This window comes from Acanthisitta chloris, unplaced genomic scaffold (genome assembly GCF_000695815.1).
Source record: "Acanthisitta chloris isolate BGI_N310 unplaced genomic scaffold, ASM69581v1 scaffold3439, whole genome shotgun sequence".
Classification (NCBI taxonomy): domain Eukaryota; kingdom Metazoa; phylum Chordata; class Aves; order Passeriformes; family Acanthisittidae; genus Acanthisitta; species Acanthisitta chloris.
In genome coordinates this window covers 20370-43998 of record NW_008689643.1, presented here as the reverse complement: position 1 = coordinate 43998, position 23629 = coordinate 20370, and the positions used below count along the sequence as shown (strand labels likewise).

Sequence of the window (23629 nt, the reverse complement as noted above, 5' to 3'; positions counted from 1 at the left end):
GCTTTGGGAATCCTAAAGAAATCTTGCAAAGCTTTAATTGCTGGGGTGGGGGGTTGTGTGTGTATACTTCAGCCAAGGCTGCCTATTAACCATTTAGGATCCTCAGCCCTGCTGATGAGCAGCCGCGGGCTCCGAGGGCACCCGACACACAATGCCACAATGCCTTTCTTTCCTGATATTTTATTTTTTTCTGGCCGCGCCACCAAACCGGTTAAGGGATGCGCTGGATTTGCTCGGTTGTCTCCATTGTTGGGATTGTCTGGAGGAATTCTGTCACGCTAAAACGGTGGCTTTTTTTTTTTTTTTTTTTAATAAAAGGTGAGGTAAGAGTGACGTAAAAATAAAATTGCCAACTTGATGAAATTAAGGGGGAAATTAAGCTGTAGACGAGTTGTCATGACGACAAGGATGTTCTATTGATGAACTGTACTCCTCCCTGTCCAATCAGATAGTGGAGCTGAAGCTGGAGCATGAACAGGAGAAGACGCACCTATTCCAGCAGCACAACGCAGAGCAGGACTGCCTGGTCCGAGACCATGAACGGGAAATCAAGAAACGGGACAGACAGCTCCGCGCTACCATGGCAGAGCACCAGAGCCAAATTCAAGAGAGCAGGAAGAGAGAGGGCCAGGTAATGATCAATACCATCCGCGCGGCGTTCGCTTATTGGAAATTGCTGATAATGAGTGTTTCCTGTTTGGAGCATTGTTGGTGGTGCACGCTGGGGGAGCATTTACGAAACTGCCACATAAACCTGATTTCGTTTTTCTTCTTTTTTTTCTCTTTTTTTTTTTTTTTTTCCGCTTTCCCCCCTCCCTTTCCACTGCTGAATAGGCTTTAACTGCAAAAACCACAGGTAGCCAGATTAAAAATCCCATGGTGCGCTATAACTCGGCCTGTTTATAATCTTGTCTCATCTTCTTTCATGATGGATTTGTTTAAGGAAAAAAAAAAGGTATCTGTTCTTTTCCCCCCCACACACCCTCACACTCACCCCTCCTTTTCTCCTTCCTGGGCAAATCCATATGAATTGTATCTGCTTCGTTCGTGTGCTTGGTTTTGTTTTAAATCTCTGCAGGTAACTCACAAATGGCTTTTATTCCCCTTTGTTCACATCTTTTTGTTTCAGGTTTTGTATTCTAGATTTGCATTGTGTGTTTGGCTCCGTATGTCGGATGTTTGATACGATGATGTGGGTTTGGGGTCGCTTACCATCACGTTTATTTTCCTACACACACGCACCCCTCCCATCCTCCATCTCCGTGGTCACTGTTGGAAGCCATTTGGCAGAATAACCCCCAGCTGGGGTAGCATTTGACTCTTCAAACTTCTGGATGAAATGCACACTGTCAGCATGGAAAATGATCTTTATGAGTTTTCACTTCAAAAACCATCTTATTGCCTTTTTCTCAATCTATTTTGTAAGGATGACATGGTATATTTTCCTAAGAGCCTGTATTAAAAAAGGCCTGCAATGGCAATCTTTAAAAAAATTAAGGTGATTTCGTAGTTGAAAGAGTTTCCAGGAAATAATCTTTACTAATCAGCGTTAGAATGACTTATCACGCATGGATTATTTTATACCAAAACTGGACATTTTGGTAAAGCATCTTTAAGAACGCGTTTTCCGCGCACCACCACCTTCCCTAGGAGATGTTAGACTCAGGCATTGAGGCATTTTCACTCTACTTTCCTGTAGACTAGTAGGCTGTGGCTTTTCCTGGCAACTATAATGTAGCTAAGGGAAATTGAATTGAAATTGAGTACTTTTTAAATCCTTTTTTTTTGTACATTGGGCGACTCAGACTATCGAGATGAGGCTTAAGGAAGCCTGTTAGAAAGCAAACGGCTTGTTGGGGGAGGATGAGGGATATAGTGCAGAGCCAGGACTTATTTCTCCAATTCCACCATTATGGTTTTCCAAGGAAAACGGGCTATGGTTTTGTGAGAAGGCTTGGGAAGAGGACGTTCAGGTGAAAAAATGAAACCTTGCCTTTTATTCTCTACTGTATTGTAAGCGTGAACAAAGACTTGAGTTGTTCAAGGGGTTGGGTTTTATCTCTGCAGATTTTAGTTTGGCCCAAGATAGATTCAGCTTAGCTACGTCTAACTGTTTGCAGGCGCCTTTTCAGAGTTGTACATCCTCCCACCTGCATTGCTGCCGTCGTGTGTGCGTACAAAGGCAGAGCTGGAGCTCCCAGGGTAAAAAAGAGGTTTAGGATGATATAGAATAGGGTATAGAATTATATCTCTACGTTTCATCCACACACCAGTGTTCATCAGAGCTCCGGTATCGCTCTGTGTGACAGCGAGTACAAAGATAAAGGGACTCTCTTAAGCAAATTCAGAGAACTGGGAGGTGTCTGTAAGTACATCTCTGGTTTTGTTCTCCCGTGGGTCGTTTCTGGCAAAGATTGGAGCCCAAAGTTTGGTTCTGCTTTCCGTCTGCGCTGGGATCCATGGCACTACCACAGGTGCTATGCGGAAAGCTGGGAATTATCACAGCTATTGGGAGAGGCTGCACAGGCTGAGAAGCACAGTTTGGCCTTTTTACAGGGCTTTTCTTTGTACTTTGAATATCCTTGTACAGTCATTTGAACATTGCTGCCATGAGAATGACATGTAAATCAGGGGAGAAAATGCATTGCCTTTGACTGGAAGAGCTGTTGTTTGTTTAAAATCTAGTGAGACTCGAACAGCTTTCAAGGACACGGATTTTTCCATTTTGGAAAATAAATTGTTCTCCGCTCCTTCCTCTGGTCTTTGTATTAGAATTCACCTCTGTGTTTGCAGCGAGCTAACAGACAACACTGTTGTTTCTTATGGAATTGAGGCAGAGATTTTAAAACAAGACATTAAAAAATCTCTCATTTGTTTGCCAAAATGCGTCTTTTGGGCATGTGGTGGTGGCCAATATCCTTTAGGAGACATTTGGGAGTCTCTTAACAGAGATAGCAAGGTAACAAAGATAATCACCCAGTGATTTAGTGATGGTTTAAGCACCTGGTGTTTTCAAAACCTTCGAATCCTGAGCCGTGGTTGACAGCAGTGATTTCCAGGAGCGCTTTGTACCGCAGCGAAGGTGGAGGCCATTTTGCTGGGCGAAATGAAAGGTGGATTTGCTGGGTGTTTGGAGAAATTTAAATAATAATTAGCGTTAATCACACACAAGTAGCTTGGTTTGAAGGACCTATCTGCTCCCGGTGGGTGAGTGATGTGAAGGGACCGTTATGAAAGGTAGTTAGTGTTCCTTAAATCCTTTTCCATATGAAAGAGCAGCGGATACGTATTTCTTAGTAGACATGTTTAAAATATGTATTTCTCACTGTATTCCTAAAGAGCTATGAGCAAGGACTGTGGATCAATTTATTCTCCTGGTACTGAAAAGATTAATTTAATTTTTTGATTGACTATCCGAGTTCTCTACTTTCCCGTGGACCTTCAGCTCCTGTGAAAGACAAGTTACAAAACGGTTAGGTTTTAATTCCAATACAAACATAGTTATTAACGCTTTGATCGCAACTGGAGTATAAAATTTAAGATTTGGGTGCGTTGACAGGTTTTAATTAAATATAAAATAACGTTATTGCTTCTTTGAAATATAAGTCTAATATATTTTCAGGAAAGGAACTTGGTTTAAGTGGATCATCCTTTGTGTTGCTGATGAATTTCTGGGTAACAATTGCATGCCACTTTAGCCCTTGGATTTCTCCATTTCTAGGAGGTTTGCTCTGATTTTTTCACCTGGGGTTGTAATGCTTGGGGAGGAGTAAATTGACTTGTAGGTCAATAAAAGTCAGAGCAGTACAAAGGCTTTTACACCATGCTGTGTTCTTGTAGGCTTTTAAATCCTATACGTGTTCCATGAACTGCCAAAATATTGTTATTTGTTAAACAGTGCTAATCATACAGGATTATGGTTTTTTAAAAGGGCAGTTTTGAATCACTACTTCCATTTAGATTAGTTTCCTTTATATTATCTGGATTTTCTTGAGGAGCATTCTTAAGCTACAGTCTCACTGGTCATTTGTTCCCTACCTCCCTAAGTAATTTGAGTTTATACACTAGTTCACAAAGCAGAGAACTCCTTGGATGGCAGAGATCTTCCTTTGTTTTAACAAAAACAGTCTTGCTACTGAACCAGTGATTTTTCTGAAGCAAAACTCCTTATTACAGCCAATACATCCAGTTTGCTTCTGTGAAATAAGAGAGCAAGGTTAAGAAATTTTAATAACCCAAGGCAGAGGGACGGGGTGACTGTGGTGCCAGTTGTGCCCTTGTATTTCCCCTTTGTCCTGCCAATGCCATTCTCTCCCCAGCACCTTACATGTGCTCTCAACCAGCTCCAAGATTTCCATGTTTCAGCAGCTGTACAGAGTTGGATCATTTTCATGCTTGTTCTTCAACTGTTGACCTTTGGACAAGAAGAAGAAATAAAAATGTAGCCCTGTAACTTCAAATATAGCACTTGGCACCAAAGGAGAGGAAAGAAGTTTCCATGAGGAAGCTGAATTCTCTTTCCAGGTTCCGTTACCAGGTAACTGGCGATTCCACTGTGTTCATCCAGTCATAATTGGGTCACAATAGCTCCAATGATTAGGCACGTTTTGCTCCTGTGTGTCACTGATGTCATAGTACTTCATTTGAACTGACCACACTTGTGCTCTTGAAAATGAGACTGCTGTGAGAGATCATCACTGCTGTTTGGAGGTGTCTTGGGTTTCTCGATAAACAGTTTTTGGTTGGGAAAGGAAAACCTCAAGTAGGTCTGAAGCAACACACACCCATTGAGAATGGAGGCTGTTACAAAAAATCCAACAAACAGACTGGAGGTGGTGAGAAGAGTTAATAAGGTATTATCCCATGGCTGAAATATCTGTTTCCTCTTTTCCTCTCTTGCTTCTTGCACTTCCCATAATCCCCTTGGCCTTTACAATCCCAGTTCGCTTTACCTTCTCCGAAATCAGCAGTTCCTTCCCTGGTGCCCCATGTCTGGCACATCCTGTCACTTCTTTTCTGGCTTCTTCTCTTTGAAAATTTGCTTCTTTGCACCTGGAATCAACAATCTTTCTGCAACTGGTGCTTTGCACCTGGTTTTGTCTGAATGAATTCCAAGCTGTTTGAGCCTGTTGAGTTAACAATGGAAAAAAAAAAAACCAAACCCCAACAGTAATGGTCAGGATATTCATTCCAGCAATGATAGTTATTTTCATTCCTGCAGATTCTTGGTGCATGTTTATGGTTCTGTGGAGATAATTAATGTATGAACACAATGGGAGAGCAGAGGAGATTCCTTTTACCTCCATGTATGCTCTCAGTGTGGAGGGCAGCTGTGCTCATATGTGTGTCTGCAGAGCTCTGACAACTACTGACAGAGGAAAAAATTATTAAAGACATTCTATACTTGTTTAATGGTAATTAAATACCCAACACATGCAGAGTTTCTGCTTGTGTGTAAATATTTCTGGGGCAGTAACTTTTCAGTACTATACTAACATAAAGGATCTGGGGAGCATTTATTTCAGAATATGAGACTTGCTTCAGCTTTTAAGAAGGAACTTACTGTTACGTACAGATAAATCAACTCTTCTGCTTTATGTTAGTGTTCTAACGTCTCCAGACACCAGTTCCCACATGGTTATTCTTTTAGTATCAGTGGAAGAAGTTTGCTTGATTCTGTCTAGAGGGGACAGCTAGACACAGCCTGGGAACCATTCAGATGCTGACAGTGCTACTGAAGTCACTTCTGTGTACAGTTTTGGGTAACTAAATTATATGACTCATTTTTTTCTTTCCCTTCTTTTTCTTTTCTTAATAGAAGATGTTTTTGGCCTGAGAAGAGATGCATTGCTTGCTAGGAAGGCTTTCCCTCCAGCCAATCTAAATCATGGAGTTGCAATCTAAATATTTGTTTGCTCTATTTTCCTTGGAGAGTGGCTCTTGGGCTGACAGTCAGACTCCTGTAGACAGACAGCCGTTCCCTTTTAGCCTTTCCTAAACAAAGGCTTTTTGGCTGTATTGCAGCATGTTTAATTTACCACCAGTCAGCCCAGGATAATGAACATGACTGTTAATGTAAAGTATTTAAAGCCCCAAATATTTGTTGCAGCACTTGTGTGGTTTTCCTTGGTGGTTATTCATGGTCTGCTGACTGGGAGTTGCAGTGGATCCCATTGATGGGGAATATCTGCTGAAATCAGGGATGTGATGGTGAGTTCTGTAGGCACATTCAAACTGGGCTTTGATTCAGAGTATTGCTGAGAAGTTGAGAGTTCACTGAAACAGTCAAATGCAACAGTTTCCTGTGGAAATGCTCAAATGCTGGAGATCAGCACAGCTGGTGTCTACAGAGGAGCTGTGGGAAGAATTTGGGCTACAGCATAGACTTAATCTGTGAGATTAAAGATTCAAATGAGCCTTTGCTCTGAAATTCAAGCAAGGCTCAGGGTTTCCTCCATCAAGCACTTCATCAAGCTGAGGGTCTGGGCCTCCCAAGCACCTTTCCCTCCCCTTGCCACGTTTGTTGCCACACTCTCGACTCTGGTAGCCACTGCAGAGCTGCTGTTTCCCTTTGAGATGCCTTTCAAACGCCTGTTGAGTGACCTGTAAGCATCTGCCCCTTCCTTGCTTACTGCAGCCATCAAAGTCTCCTTGTGCACTGGTGGGTGATCATCTCTGATCTCTTCCACGTTTTTCCCTTGACTCTCACTTTTCCCAATAGGGCCCAAATTGGATAGTGAGGAATTTGGTGCAGGAACTGTGACTTAACTCCCTCCTTTTAGACTTCAGGCTGTTCAAGCACTGGAGCTGTTGAAAGGCATTTTTGGAAGCCACACGTAGTAGTGCATGAATGATCATTTGCTGATTAAAAATGGTAAGTTAACTTAGGAGACAACAGACATTTTGTGCTGTCTACAGGGTATGTAAAAGAGAAAGCAGTTGCCATAGAAACTAGCTCATCACATAATGTGAACTCTGAATCTGAGATGGAGCTCTGTTCAGAAAAATGGACTTTGTGTTTCTATAATATAAAATTGAATCTATCTGGTAGTTATTATTACCTTGTAATCAGTGTTTTCCTATTCTTTTTTTGTTTAATTTGAAATATTGGCAGCTGCAAAGGTGGAGTGTATAATTTCACTTGTCTGGGGGCAGGGTGGAGATCATATGGCAGTAATTTTATTTTATACCAACACTTAGGAAAAAGTGATTATCTCCTGCATAGATGTTAATAAATGTGGAATCATTTCTCTGAATAAAAATGAGCTCAGCTTTGCTCATCAGTAGGGTAAGGGATCTTTATGCCAGGTTTTAACACAGCCCTAGGTGTGGCTTTGCTTGCAGAGTTTGTGTGTGATGGCTGCAGTGAAGGATTAGCTGTAAGACAATGAGCTATACATGATGTGAAGGGATTTCTAAAACTCAAGTGCTATAAAGGAATCCTGAAGTCACAAATGATCAAGTACATTAGCAGACACAAAACAGGTGATAGTAACTGCAGCAATTGTGATGGTGTAACATAATTTGTAAGCAGAGAGGCAAAAATACTGTGTTAGTCTGCAGAAATGGTCAATTTGCAATATGATCTCTTAATTTGGAGACAGAAGGAGCTTGTGCTTCCTGTGTGAAGATCAGGGTAAGGCAAAGCCACACTCTGAATTTGCTTATTGAGATTACTTCCAAGGTCAAAATCTTCTCTTTTGAATGTAGTTTCTGTGATGTTAGACTGTTCCAAATTCCACAACTAAACTTACTCAGCAAATGTCTGAGTAAAATACAGAGAAGGGATTGGTTGCTCCCAGCATTCTTTTTTCATTGTATTTAGTTCTTGTCAAAATTGCCTTTTAGTGTTATCAGTTGCTTGAGACAGTTGTTGAATAGAAGGAAGTTGACTGCTCCTAGTCCATAGAACAAGTGCAGCAATTTGGAAAACAGCAGTGCTCTCTGCTTCAAACATCCCCTGAATGGCTGAAGGGACATCCTCTAATGGCAGATCAGCATTCATACTGAAGTTTTTTCACAGCATCATAGAATAATTTGGGTTGGAAGGACCTCTGGAGGTCATCGTGCCCAACCTCCTGCTCAAAGCAGGTCTGACTTCAAAACTAACATCATGTTGCTCAGGGCCAAGTCCAGCTGAGTTTTGAAAAATCTGTAATGGTGGAGATTTCACGACCTTCTTGAGCCATATACTCCAGTACTTTACTAATCCAGTGTGAAATTCCTTTTCCTTTATATCCAGTTGGAATATCTGTTGTGACAATTGGATCTGTAGCTTCTTGTCCTTTCACTGCTCCCTCCAAGAGGAGTCTGCCTCTGTCTTCTCCACAGTTTCTTACACTTAATTGAAGACAGCAAATAGATTTTGTGTCAGCCTTCTATTCTCCAGGCTGAATAAACCTGGTTTGGTGAAGTTCCTGCAGGTCCTAGTGGCTTGCAGAGTTTGAGGTGCCTGTGAATGGCAGCACTGCTCCCCAAACCCTGAGTGCTTTGCCCCAAGAGATGCCACCCACAGGATGGCACAGGGTCCTTGTGTCCTATCACCAAAGGCATTGGTGCAGATCTTTAGCTGTATCAGCCCTGTTTGAACTTTGAGAAATGCCACTTGTAGCTGGCTGACTCCTGACTCCTCCTCTTCAAACCCTGTGGCCCAGTGAGCTCTGCTCACACTGCAGCACACCCATCCAGTCAGTGTCTCTTCAGTTTACTGTAGAGACACTTTAAAGTCTGTATCAAAACCTTGCTAAAACCAAGATAAATGACATTGACACTTCTCCCCTTTCCCTGCAGAAGACAAGCAGTTTATTCAAGCCTGATTTGCCCTTGGTGTATCCATGTTGGCTGTTCCCTGTGACCCTGTTATTCCTCATGTGCCTGGAAATTAATTTCATGAAGTTTTACTCTGTCAGTTTTCCAGGGATGGAGGTTAGGGTATCCTGTCTCTGATCACCTGCTAAGGTGCTATGTATTGCAAATTAAGCAGTTAAATTTCTTAGAGTGTGCTTTTCCTCTCATCCCTTTTCTAAAGAAAGATTATCCAAAATCAATTTAGTCTCTCTTCCTTAGGTCAGCAGATGTTAATTCCATTCACTCACTGCCACCACAAATCAAGTTTTGAACAGTAGTCTGGCTGTTAAATGATTTATCTGATAGGGGAGATTCTATGATCTGTTCAGTTCCTCAATTCAAAGGTATTATAAATACCAAATGAAGGAATGAAACACTGAGCGAGAAATGGTGACAATCTGTAGTTTGGAATGTTAACACCACTTGTTTTGGCAGCATTACTGCTCTTAAAACAATAAGATCCATATGGATGCTAATTTTCTCAATTTTGAGTAATAAATACAGCCTCTTTATGGTTTAAGTAATGATATTACTCAATACCACTGCAGGGTCCAGTAGACGGTTTCATGATGAGGTAATAAATAGCAGTTTTGGAGAGCTGATTTATTTGTATTTTTCTTTCATGTGGTTTCTGATGGGGGAAGAAGAAATCCCAGAGCCAGTGCAGAGCTTTGCCCTCTCCTGTAGCTGACATACTTTGGCTGAAGATATGTCAGCTGAGAAATATGAGACCATCCATACAGCTCCGCACGCTCCCACATTAAAGTATTCTAAAGAAACCTTCAAGTGGAAAACCAGTAACAAATTGCAGCTGAGATGCTTATGGCAGACTGCACTGCCCTGGGTGCCCTACCACTGCTCTTGCTTTAGTCAGGAAGAAAAACAGGAGACTTCTCTGGTTTTCCTCTGGTCCATAGACAGCAGCTATGAGGGGGACAAACCCCAAACCCCGTGGTGGGTTATCTGCACGTCTGAAGATGTTGCTGGCACAGTCACCAGGCTGAGTATTTCACCATGAAACATCTCTGCAGCTGTTTCTCCCCACTGACCCAACCTCAGTGTCTGTAGCAACTCCTCAGGGTCTCCTTTTCTGCCTCAGAAGCCTGGAATTTGCTGTCCTGTCAGCTGGAGGGGGAGCCAAGTGCTCTGCACTCTTTCAGCCCTGCTCCTCTGCCTGGGCCATGCCCGGTGTGTGCTCCCACTCTTTCAGCCCTGCTCCTCTGCCTGGGTCATGCCCGGTGTGTGCTCCGTGCTCTCCTCCCAGCTCCAGGAAGCAGGTCCAGCCCTTCTGAGCTGCTCCAGCTCCTCTTCTACCAGAGCCCTGACTCTTGGCACACCACAGTGCCTACAGTCTGGGCTGGGGCTTGTCTCCTGCCAGTTCTGAGTGGTGAGGACCAAATAGGTGCCAGCAAAGGGCTCCTGACCAGGTTTCATGGGATGTGCAAGTCAAAGAGATGGGACAACTCAGACAATGTCAGGAATCGTGTTGGACCCAGGTGGTGGAGCCTGTGGGTCACTGGTTGTGTGCTCTGGTCAGCCCTACCATGACCTCCTCCCCCAGGGATTCAGCTCAAGAGAGCCCATGGGCCATGTCCTGCTCAGAACTGGCACTCTCTTGGCTCCTCAGGCAGGACCAGCTGCCCTGGCACAGCCCTGGAGAGCCCACATGGGCTTTTGTATCACTCCACACTTCCCCTCTGATTCATTATCTCCTTGTCTTTTCTGCTGCCATTTTGTGTCTCTGTTTTCTCTCACACCCAGATAAGAGAAGGGATTTTAGGTTCTGCCTTTGGGGAAATTCCAGATAGGAAAACATCACGTCTCCTCAGCTGTGGGTTTTGGACATGTGCTCTCCTTGGACATTCAGGCTGACAGAACTGTATGTGCCTCTTCTGCAATTTGTCTTTCTCTTCTTGGAAACCTTTTTTTTTTTTTTACAGAAACAACTTAGAAAGAAAAATACATTATTTTAAAACACAGTGATTATTGTCAATATCAAGTCAGACTACAAAGCTGTTCTTTGGCCCAGTCACCTTTGAAGAAATGATTGTCACCTTACCTGAACAAACACTGTTTCTTCACTTGAGCAAGTGGCACAGACTGACAGTGATTTAAGGTCTTCAGTGTTGACTTCATGCAAAAAATATATTTTTCACAGGATGACTTTAAAGTCGACTTTTTTCCCCCAATTACTCTACATGTTGGCAGCAAATTAGCTTTGAGGGAATATTGTGCACATCATAGTTCTCAGTTGATGTACTGGGGAGTCAGTTTTGGATCTTTTAGCTCAGCCAGACCAATGACTGACGTTGTTCATGTCTTCCCTTTCTGTGGATTTGAAAGACTTGCTTTTGACAGGGAAGGTGATGTGGAAAAAAAGAAGCCAAAGTACAAGAAATGATTGGCAAAGTGATGATATCATCGAGTGTTCAAAGACTTTGCAAATTGAAGCTTATTAAGATGACATTTTGTCTTCTATGCAGCACTAATTGGAATCATGCCTGAGTGCATGATGTGGAAGGTACTTAATACCTGAGTGTTTATCATGACAAAATGACAGAAATTGATGTCAAGGATGCTGTAGATTTCTGTTTAATGGAGAAAACAATATCTCTCAAACTGCAATTACACATCTCAGAGTAATTCCTATTCATATGCCTGTAAGTCCAAGTGAAATACTGCAAATTAGAAAACTTCCCTTTTGACCCCTAAAATCTTGGCCTGATTGTGAGTATTCCATTTTCAGGTTTTAGAGTTGTTCTTCAGAGCTCATAAAATCAACACTGATGTAGTTTAAAAAAGAGAACCCTCCCGACACAGGGTTTTCACTTGAAACAGATCTGAAAGTCCCACGAAGAGTGAACTCTGTCTTCCACATGGGTGATGCAGTTCTTCGAAAGTTCTCTCTGACAGCTTGAATTCTTTTGTACTCTGTGCTTTCTGCTGCATTGGCATCTGTAGAAGGAATTTAGAAAAGAGAAATAGCAAAGCAAGTGATTTTGGAGAGGCAGCTGCTGCAAACACAGAGTACACTGGAGGATTTGAAGGGAGCTGCATGTTCTCCTGCTGTACTTGGTGTCCTTAGGGATTTCTGAGTTCAAGGGCACGTGTGTCCTGTCTGGGAGAGCAACATAACCAGTGTCTTCCTCTGCATCTTCATCTTGGCCCTTAGGAAGTTTAATTCAGATTTTCAATTAAACTTCTAGTTTCATATAAAATCAATCCTTACTCAGCAATTGATGGAAGCATTGAGTTGAAATGAAATTATTACCTGAATTAGTTTCTAATGAAACACAGGTTGATAATTGCAGAGAAATAGATTTTTTAAAAATTCAAATAAAACAAAAGCAAGCAAAAAAAAAAAAAAAAAAAAAGCACCAACAGACAAAGCAAAGAAAGAAAAAAAAACCTGAACCAAAACAAAACAAAAATCCAACCCAAACGCAAATCAATGGGATGTGGCTGCTCACAGGAATTGCTGGTCATGATGTGACTGATCCAGCTGCCTGTGAACTCCAGCAATCCTGTAACTAATGAGATGTTGACAAGCAGTAGTTTAGGGGCTGATGGTAATTATTTGTATTGCTGGAATCCTCTCAGGGGTCTGAGTCTCTGTTGTGTTAGTGAAAATACAGAACAAGAGAGAGTTCCTGTCCCAGTGAGCTGATCTCATAGCTGTGCTGGTAGGATGATAGAGGAGGGGACAGCCAGACGAGGTGTGGGACATGTGATAAACAGAGAGGTGTAGCAGGAGGTTGGTGTGGCTTGAGCAGGAAAGAAGACACAGCACGTGAGCTGCTTCCCTCAAGTGCTTCTACTAATGACATGAGAAAAATGCCTTTGCATGGTTTGTCTGGAGCATGAAGAGACATCTAAAGTGTGTTGGACTCTTGCCATGTCTGCAGTTGCTGCTGTTATCAAAGGTTCTTACGTGACTGTACAGAGAGGGAAAAGTGTTTGACTTAGGTGGGAGATGAGCACGTGAGGAACATTTTTGTCTGTTCAAAGTTTGGGAACCCTCATAATGATTTTCCATGCTTATAGAAATGCTGCTTGTTCCCTCAAGCCAAGCTAAATTTAATAACAGCTAACTGTAAAACCTTCTAGAGCTGAGGTTTGTGCTGATTTCTTGTGGGAAAGAGAATATAAAGAATAATTTGTTGTTGCACCTTTTATCTGCTGGATGGGAGGGAAGGGGGAGAGAATGGAACAGAACCTGAGCTGTCAATATCCCATTGGTCATATTAGAGAGAAAATACTAAGTTTTCCTGCTAAAATCAGTTGGGGAAGCGTGAGGGAATGTGTGTGTTTGTGTGTGTATGTGTGAGTGTGTGTATGTATTATTGCCCTCTAATGGATAGAGGCTGAATGGCTCAGCTTTGCTGCTTCCATGGGGGGTTGTAGCAAAACATCATTTCCAGGATGTCTAACATTGTCCAGTTCAGGAGAATTCTGTAATGTTTATTCAGAATTTCGATGCATTTTTTGTGAGTGAGGTTCCTTTAGTTCGTGAAATTAATTGGAAATTCTATGGAAAGTCCCACAGCTTAGAGCAGTTTCTTTGTTATCTGGAGGTTTATTCCAGCTAAATTGTAACTGTTTAAAAAAATCCAACAGTTTATTTTGCTTTTTTTTGCCACTGTGCTAAAATAATAGCTGAATATGAGCAGGAAGCATCACTTCTCTGTACAGTGGGGACATCAGTGGCCTTTGGGATTTGTAGAGCTCACTCCCTTGCTTTATTCCATCTAGAGTGTGCCCCTGTCTCAATGCTGAGCACTCCAGGTAGCCAGGACCTGCCAAACTCCTGAGATGGGGATGGAAGAGGCACCAAACTCTTCATCTGATGTGTCTGGTTGATGGGTGTTCCTGCTGGCTGCTCCCCATCCTGCTGAGCAACTTCCTGGCTGCTCCCATTGTGGCATTTGTTTCCTAGGAAAAGTGGCAAAAGTGTGTAATGAATGTGCAGGGATTGAGGTTTCAGATCTTCATGAGATCCACAATGAAATCTATTAAGGGCTGGTAGGTTAGGCTTTGTTTTGCCTCATAAATAAAACTGTCTTTGAAGGTAACTTTGGAATGACTCAAGATGGAAGGCTGCAGGTTAGTTGGGAATGGGATTTACAGTTGCTTGCATGGAAAGTAATCCATTTCTACATGTTCTCTATAGTGGGATCCTAACACAGCCCTATTTTTTTCCTAGCAGGACTCTATTTTCATTCAACAGATACATTTGGGAGAGCGACATTTCAGAATTACATTCCTTCTCTCTGCAGCCATAGTCTTTTCAGAACTTCCAGCACCTGTTTTTGCAGTTGGATAGCTGTGCAGTGTTTTGGACACACAGCAGAACATCCTTGGCTCAGTTTTCTCCATCTCCTGCTGTAGATCCTTGCAGTGAGTGCCCAACCTTCCTCCCCCTTCCTCCCCTGGAGAGGTTTGTGATGGGGTGGACAGGCAGAGTAGTTCTTCCATGGAGCTTCCTGATGGATATGGATTGCAACAAGCCAAATATTCATCCTTAGGAAATCATGTAGATGTTCAGGGGAGACCAGAACTCATTTCACAGAGCTCTGCAAAGGCATCTCCAATTCTCGGTCTGTTTTTCGCTGAGTCCATCATATTTCTCTTTATGATCCAATTACAAGCTGAATCTAGGCTGGAAGAGCAGAAGGAGCAGTAGATTAATCCAATTCCCTTGTAATGACTGTGTTTTGGTGTGAGGAGTGCTCTAGGGTGTGATACAAGGCAGGGCAGCAGTGCTGGCGTTTCCTGCCCCTCCCCTCCTGTCCCTGTGCTCTACCTGCTCAGCTTGGCAGGCACAACTCCACCAAAGGCTGGTGCAGAGAAGTGAGACCTTACTCCTGGGAGCAAAAGAAATTGTCCCTGGCTTTTGGGCTACCACATTTTCCATTTGTGGCAAAAACAGGAAAAAAAAATTTGCATATGTTAGCAGAGAGATGAAGGATGCTGCAGGAACAGCTCCCCAGCCTGAGATGGGAACTTTATCTGCATTTAGAAATATTGATGGTTTTCTTCTGAACATGATGTTTCCTAGCAATATGCTTTTTTCTTTTTTTTTTTTTTCCTTGGGAAAAGTTATTTTCCACTCACAATACATTGGCAGCCATTGTTTGTATTGTTCAGGATCAACCCTGGGATTTTTCTAAATGTTATTTTGATGTGATGACTTTGTTCATCAGGGAATTAGGAAAGCTCTGATTGTTTAGGGCACAAGAAGGGCACAATGCATTACTGGGTCACGTTTGCTTAATGCTTGCACATTGTGATGGCAGTGGTAATAGCACCATTAAAGAACAAAAGGTAGCAACACATAGTAGCTCTGGATCTGGCCAATCCCCTCAAATTACCATAAATATTTGAGCAATCTGAATAGTTTGGGACTCTGTAGTAAAGCTTTCCTGTTTTTATCTGGCACCGAAGGAATGTGGAATCAAGTATTCATTTAACAAAGTATAAAAATATGTGTGCTATGCAGTTATAATCATGTGTCATTAATCAGAAAATACTGCAGAAACTCTGACAAATTAAAAACACAAGGATGTGTCTGCAAGGGCTTTTTCAGTCATTAAAAAGCTGCTTCACCTCTCAGGCAAACTATTTAATGGCAACTCCTTGCTCAGTGTACTGACATCTTCAAAGGCTCTGACATCTGTCGGCCTTTGAACTACCATTAAAAAATATTATCCCATTTCCATTCTTTTATGCCCATTTTTTTAATTATAGCCCTTCTTTCAAGTTAGGAACATGGTTGGTTTAAATGATGCTGTCCTTTCGTTTTCAGCCACCCAGCTGCGGTTTGAATAAATTGATGTGGAATCAAAGGCGGGACTTTAAAGGGAAAAGGTTTGATGGACTTGGACTCCGAACCAGATGAGGTTTTATGATGAAAAGGGTTTAATCCCAGCACAGGCATCGCTTCTATCAGTCGAGCAGTACAAAGCGATTCATATATAGGTTCACGAGAAATGATCTATTTTTTTATTTTTTTATTTTTTTTAAACAGCACAGATCTCTTCAGGACTTGCAAATGTGGCATTAGCTAATATTCAGAGAGCTGATTTCCTTTCATCCAGCAGAAGCTTATGATTATAGTACAGTTCTCGAATTGGAAATGAGAGCTGCAACACAGATTTAAAGCTCTGCTGTCTGATTTGTATTCAATATACATGTCACTGCGGGACAAGCGAGTCTGGGCCGAGCTGGTTCAATAAAGGCAAAAACAGCATCAGCAGCTGAAAGTCTTGGGGGGGGGGAAAAGGTACCAATTAATTCTTACCTGCTCTACCTGAGTATTGTGTCAGGTACTTAGCAGATTGCTATCAGTCCTAGAGCTCTGCAAACAAACCCTGTGATAACATTTCTTTGGCATCTTTGGCATCATACACAGCATTAATCAGTAAATGGCTCCTAATGTAGCTGTTTATATGGAAGGCAATGTTTGTTTTTCTGTGCTTGAGTTTCAAGGAGGTTTAGCAGAGTCATTCCTTTATAAACAGAACCTTCATTAATGTGGTAATTAGGCATGTGTACGGGGAAAGCCAAAATCTGTCTCACAAGTGCATCAGAAGTCATTTGTCATAAGTGCCACCCCAAGGTATTCAAGAAATAAGCTTTGTGGCAGTTCCCTGATCTTTATGTTAGCAGAAAGGTCGTACATAGTCATCATTTCTTACTTTCACATCAGGTGTCCTTCAAAACAGTGATGCTTTGCAGAGAGGCAGAAGCAGCACATTTCAAAAGGCTGAAAATTATGTCCCCTTAGAGGGACATGAGGAGACTTCTCCATTTGGTGCTGTGCCTCCAGTCAGCAGTTTCTCCTTCCCACAGCTCTTGTTCCCTGCCAGAGTATTCAGTTTAGGACTACTACATTGATCCTCATCTCTTCATGTAATTTTGATGTTGTGTATTTGGGGGGAGAGGAAGGTAGTCAATGTAACCATGGCTATATTTAATGGGTTATTTTATTTGACTGATGTTTCTTAGGGTCTGCCTGTTTTGTGTGTGTGTGTGTAGATTTTGCATTTAAACTACATATTAATATTTATTCCAAGTACAGTAGATTCAAAACAGTTGCATAAATAATGCTGAAGGAATTCCTGCCCCAGGATGCAGTGGCATGTTTGTCATTCAGGGAACGAAGTGGTATCAGCTGAATTCAAGGACAAACTGAGAAGGATGAAAAGGACAGAGATCAGTGTAAAGGTGCCAGAGGAAGATACTGAGCAAAAAAAAACCCCTTGATTTCAAGGGTGCCAGAGGAAGATACTGAGCAAAAAACCCCCCTTGATTTCAAGAAGAGAAATATTATGCACACAGTTATCATTTATTTTGTCCAGATCATCCTGTGACTGATCTCATCTTTCTGAACTGGTAGCTGTGGAGCAGGAAACTTCCAAAAGGTCTCTTAAGTCAGAAAAGCCACTGTTGAGATGATGGGAACAGTGCAACCAGCTCTTGAGGATGGAGGTGCAGAGAGGGAGACTTGAAACAGCATCAGCTGTGTGTTTGTATTCCATCATCTGCTGGATGCCCTTGACTCCAGCCTAACTCCTGGGTTACACTAAGGACCTCCTTCTGTAGGATTTTCATCCTCAGATAGAGATGACACACATAGAGGTGACACATATATCTGTTTGATGTCAGGATTGGCACTATAGATAGTCAGCTAGAATCTACTTCTTCCAATGAGGAGTCGATTTGAAAAAGAGACAGTCAAAAGCTGGACAGGTGTGTGGGATTCTGTGTCTTGTTTTTTCAGCAGCTAATGTACAGATAGGGACTTCCCACAACTCACTGATTAACAGAAATACTTTTTCAGCAGCTAATGTACAGATAGGAACTCCCCACAACTCACTGATTAACAGAAATGCTGCAACCATTGTCCCTGCCTTGAGAACCATGGGATCTCTTGGAAGTTAGAAGCTGATTAGTGAAGGTCTAAGCCTGTAAGTGACACAGTTTTTCCTTCTGAAGCTGCTGGATTTCAGGGTTTTTGCTTGTTTCCTTCTGAAGCTGCTGGATTTCAGGATTTCTGCTTATATTGCCATTCATGAGACCAGGAATGAGGACTTCACGTTTGGTTAAAGCCTGTTCTCTTCAATAGAGCCCCATGACATCAGTCCTGAGAGAGGTTCCTGGTGCATTCGGTTCCTTAGCAGGATGGAATGGGACACACAGGTTAGTGCAGTGAAGTCCTCTTTAGTTGTTGGCCCAGAGAGTGACAGTGTTTGCTTCCTTAGTTGGCTTCCTGTGGTTATGCTGGAGTTTTCAAAAATTCATCTTTTTCACCTTATTAACAGTCAGGACGGAGCTTGGACAGTGGCAAGAACTTGGAGTCTTCCTGGAGTCCCTCAAGTGGCTGTTGAGGTCATGGCAAATGGCCTGGAGGGGAATTGCTGTCCAAAATGGGCTTTGCTACAAGTATGAACTTCAGAAGTTGAAGAAGAGATATTTTATGCATGAGCAGCTTGTTGCTGAGGCTTTGTGTCTGCATCTTGTCTTTTGTTTGTCCTGGCAGGCTTTGCTTCCAATGCCATTTCCCTTACAGTCACCATAAAACCCTTATGGGATGTGTGGGGTAAAACTTGTGGAATATTCAGAAGATCTTTGCTTCCAGCAGTAAGTTAAATGCATCCAAAAGAAAGGTGTGTACTGCTTTTCTAGGTGATTTTTGGGGGTATGAAGTTGTTTTGGCTTTCTTCCTTACAGTGAAGTCTTTTCATTAGCTGACAGGGCAAAGACATTTCTCGTAGACAATACAGCCTGAACCTCTTCTGGGGACAAATTAGGCATCATAATACATTTAATTTTGCTGCCTCATAGAGATGAATGTCTGTAGTAATCCTTAAATCTGTAATACATCATGTCTGCCTTTAAATCAGAATTACATGTTGTTCAGGAAACGTTAATGCTTTTAATACATGGAAAATTTAAATGCAAATGTTTTTTTTTTTTAAAGCTTTGACTTAAGCAATGCTGGACACAGAAATACTCTCAGATTGACAGGTAGTTCTTCCTCCAGTTCTGTATTCCATTGGAGGAAAAAGTCCTATCCTTCCTTAAATATCAGTAGCTTTTCCTCACTTTCACAACAAGCTTCACTCAGATGTTATTTCAGAACTGAACATATCTTGAACATTTATCTGAAGGGAAGATTTTCCTTTCACATCCTGAAATACAGAAATTAAAGCTTTAGAGTTTTTCCATCAAGGAAACCAGAGAGGACTAAGCATGTTTGGTGTAATTTTCATCAATCATCATTTAGGGGTAGATTGCTATGGTTTATATGATGCAGCAAACCTGATATTAGATGTAGATTTTCATATATTTCTTTTATCCACTCAGTGTTTGACCTATATTCTGCTCTCACTAGTTATTTTACCATTAAACAGGTATTTATGGCTGATTTTTTTTGCCTCCAATACCTGTAAGTTCCATTAATGCAGTTACAAAGATTGTTGTGTGCCCATTTGAGTGTCTTCATTAAAATTCTTAGCAGAAAGACAGAAGGAAATGAGTCCTTTCCTGGTAGGTCTCTTAGCAATCTTATTCACATCATTTTGCTTGTACAAAGCAGAACACAAACGTAAACATTTCTTTCATCAGATAAAAGGAGAGGAGAAATGAGTGTTTTAATTTTTCACTCACTAATCTATTTCAAAGCAAATACAATAAATCAGGTAATGAGAAAGTGTTCTGGATCTGTCTTCTAGGCAAGGGAGCCAAGTCTGTTACAGGTTTTAGAAGTGTTAAATGGAAAATATATTTACATTTATCTCAGTTTCAGGTTGGTAAATGATCCTTTTGCTCACCAGTGCCCTGCATTGTTTTGTCACACATGTAAGTTCTTCTCAAGGTTCTTCTGTTTGACTAACATTCTATGAGGAAGGAGTGACAATAACCAACCCACATGAAGTTCTGCTTTCTGACTGCTGTTAACTAAATTGGAATCAAATGTACTTATGTAAATGAAGAAATCAAAATAAGCCCCATTAATTTTAAGCTCTTTGTGGAGCTGTTCCAATGGATGTCTGATTTTCTTTCTTTCTTCCCCCCTCCCTTTTTTTTAAGCCCAGTTTGTAGCTTAAGTGCCATTTACATTAACTGGGATTTAGGCAGCTAACTGGCTGCTGGGAAAGTCCAGATTTCAGTGCACTCCTTTTGGAGAAAAATGTCAAAATTTGAGTTTTGCTTAATGCCATGTCACAGCAGATCGTGAGAATGTGAGAAACAAGAAAGAGGCCAAAAGTGGAAAAGTGTACCTTTTCCTACTGGTATTGGGTACCTGAGTGTTGCATGTTCCCTCTCAGCCTTCAGAAACATATGGCAAAGTTAGTAAACAGTTTAGGATTTAGAATCCCTAGGAAATGTTGTAGGACTGACAGGGGTAGACTCATGGTTCATTCATTTTCTTGGAAATGGAGCTAAGCAGAAGGTAACTTGTTCTTCATGAGGCATCACTTTAATTGTGATTCAGGAAAATCTTGGAGCTGTAGAACAAGAATAGAGAAGATACAGCAAGTGCTTTACTAAAAAGTAACCTCTAGTCTTAAAGGGTGCTGGACTTGGGGTGAGGTTAGGTGCAGGAGTTGGGTCATAGAATCATAGAATCATAGACTTTAGGGGTTGGAATGGACCTTACAGATCATCTAGTCCCATCTGCACTGCTGGTGCTGAGGGTTTTGGCACTGAACATTCATCTGAGTCTAGAGAATTGTCCCTCCTCAGGGTTTTGGCACTGAACATTCATCTGAGTCTAGAGAACTGTCCCTCCTTGTGTGCTGTACAGGTCAGTGAGTGCATCTTTGCTTTGTTGAAGTTTTCCTACAAAACCTAAACTTGATCTTACACAACCTGATTTAGGAACTGAGAACCTGTTATTTATGAATGTATGAATAGCTTCATCCCATCACTGCGAGGTGGTGATATGTAGGATAACTGAACATTCATCTGAGTCTAGAGAACTGTCCCTCCTTGTGTGCTGTACAGGTCAGTGAGTGCATCTTTGCTTTGTTGAAGTTTTCCTACAAAACCTAAACTTGATCTTACACAACCTGATTTAGGAACTGAGAACCTGTTATTTATGAATGTATGAATAGCTTCATCCCATCACTGCGAGGTGGTGATATGTAGGATATATATAGGATACATATATAGGATAAAATGCCTCCTAGTTAAGAAGTTGTGCCATGGCACCAACATTCTGGACAGAATGTTTTCCCCTCAAAAAAAGAGAACACTTCAGTATGCACAAAATACTATGTAAGCATAGAATGCAACTCTGAGTGTTGAAGTTTTAGCTTTGCTGATATTTTGGTGTTTCCAGGATGTCCTAGACCACTGACCAGGACTACTGACAATGATGGGAGTGCCAACTTCCATGATTACCTCTGGAAGAGTTTGCAAATCCCATGTTCTTTGGAAGGTTCAGTCAGTGCTCTTAGGAGCTGAGCCCAACCTCTTGGGCACTGAACTGTTGTTCATTTGCACTTCATTGCACACCATTTCATTTATCTGCTGCCTTAAGTGCCACATTTATGGGCCTGTGTGTTCTTACCCAAAAGGCATTTAAACTTGAGAGTGTAACAGTTTGTGCTCTGAAAGCTAAATAGCTGTTTATGACTTATCCCTGTTAATTTGTGCTCTGCCACATCATTACCCATGTGATAATGTGCATGACAGTCACAGAGTGGTTTTCATTGCAAATCAAATTTTATCTTTTAAAGGATTCCTAATATTGACAAATTGCTGATTTTACCAGTCATGAGGGAAATGGGATAATAAATTCTTAATATATTTTAATGGAAATTGCCAAGGGATAGAAAATGGTTTTCAATATAGCTGTTTAAAATGAGCATAATTGCATGTGCTACAAAGCTTTATTTACAAGATGGCTTTAAAAAACTTGACTTATTGCATTTTAATTACTCTTGAATTTAAAATTCTAAAAATTATTTGAAAGTATCTCTTTGGATTTGATATCTCTTCAGGTTTGGGTTGTAGAGTCAAAATCATGGGAAAAGTTCCCCAAACCCAGAACGAGATCAAGTGTAAGATATTGTTATGACTTGCTGAAGCTGCAGTAGTAGAACTCATTAATATAAACCAATTTTAAACACAAATGAGCATTACACACATTTGAGGTTCTCACAACTCTGCATTTCCTAATCTTAGAGCTGCAAATATTTGTTGATTTTTTAGCATTCTGTGTGTTAGGTGCACTGGTTATTTATGTGATGGGAGAGACACTTGTCTGATCTATTTCCCAGCACTTTGTAAAGCTTTGTTTACTCCTAAGAAAGCTAAAGTAGTTCAGGCTCACACTTTCAACAGATGCTCCTTTTGAGGTGTTTTGCAGTAAATACCTCAGCAGTTGCTGTGTGGGATGGGACACTTCATCCTCCTCTTCTGGGACATTGGGTAAAAAGGGAGTCATTGTCACCACTGAATCACTGCATGTTTCTGCTTCATTCCTCATTTTCCTTTTCATTCTTCAGCATCAAAGTCAGATTTGTTTTCACTGCAGACTTCCCTTTCCCTGGAGTGGACTGATCTTCTTTCAAAAATAATCCAGTACCCAATAACAAGTGTTCTGGATACCTCATCCATCGCTGTCACGTCACGGTGACAGGACACAAAGAGACAAATCTCCCTTTCAGGAGGCTTCAGCTGGTGGTTTCACAGCCCTGCTCAAACACACACACTGATTGGCATGTTCTTCCACTGGAGGAAATGCTGAGAAGGTCTTGGCACACAGAGGCAGAAGCTGCAGATTGGTGGATCAAATGGGGCTGTTAGTTACAGCCTAATATTTAGCTTATTATCCCAGAAAGGATCATTGAGATCATCTAACCTAAGAGCTAAATTCATGGAATTGCTTAGAGATTTTGAGAGCTTTTGGTGTGGTTTTTTTTTTAGTGTAAACATGCAAGGAAAATGCAACACAGTAAATGAGCCCTAAGCAATCATCACCAACTGAGGCCAAGTTAACCCAGTGCAGAAAACTTCTGAAACTCAGTTGGAAGGGTTGTCATGAGCCACTTGAGCAAGGCAGTGGTGTTTAACAGTGCTGCACTGTTCCAGCAGCCTGAGTGCCCCCAGCAGTGCAGAGCCACCAGGGTTATTGCAGCCTCATCTCTGGGAGATGTTACTCACTTACTGTAAATGTGCTGAGGCAACACCTAAATGACTCTAGATCTGAGCCTTGGGGAATAAGTGAGGAGTGGATTTGATCTTAACTCTCCACTGCTTTGTTTTTTTGAGTTTCAAATGCCCTTGCCTGTGCTGGGAGCTGGATGTGGTGCTGGGGTGGATGTGGTTTGGTGTGTAATGCATGGAGAGGACACAGTGAGGTCCACATATTCCATCCCTGTGAGTGTGAACATCCAGTCATGCTCCAGCCTCTTCCTCAGAACCTGGTCCAAGTCAGTGCTTCATGGGGGTGAAGCAGGAGCTCCTGAAAAATAAAGGGCCTATGTATTATTATTGTTTTTAATTAGCCTGTAGTCAGTCAGTCCATTTCTCATCCCTGGTGCACATAACTGTAGCAGTCTCAGGCATCAGCAACAGATTTTAATTTACACTTTTTGCCAACTTTGTATTTTCTTATGCAATTTACTTTTTAAAATTAAGAGCACATGTTTTCCTTCCAAATAACACACAGTACATTTATTGGCATTTTAAATAGGCCAAAGTGAGTGACCAACCTTCTTCTTTTTCTTTCAAGTCTATTTTTTCCCTAGAGGCAAATTGCTGTGGG

At 41.5% G+C, this 23629-nt stretch overlaps 1 protein-coding gene across 1 annotated transcript in view; it reads left to right on the top strand.

Annotated features, from left to right (window-relative positions):
- Window positions 1–23629, top strand: part of LOC103808684 (centrosomal protein of 112 kDa-like) — a gene marked incomplete at both ends in the record, with an annotated part of 83818 nt that overhangs the window by 41282 nt on the left and 18907 nt on the right. Inside the window, one exon of the mRNA XM_009081487.1 lies at window positions 449–631. Within this exon, the coding sequence (XP_009079735.1) occupies window positions 449–631 (183 nt within the window). The remainder of the gene's footprint in view (window positions 1–448; window positions 632–23629) is intronic.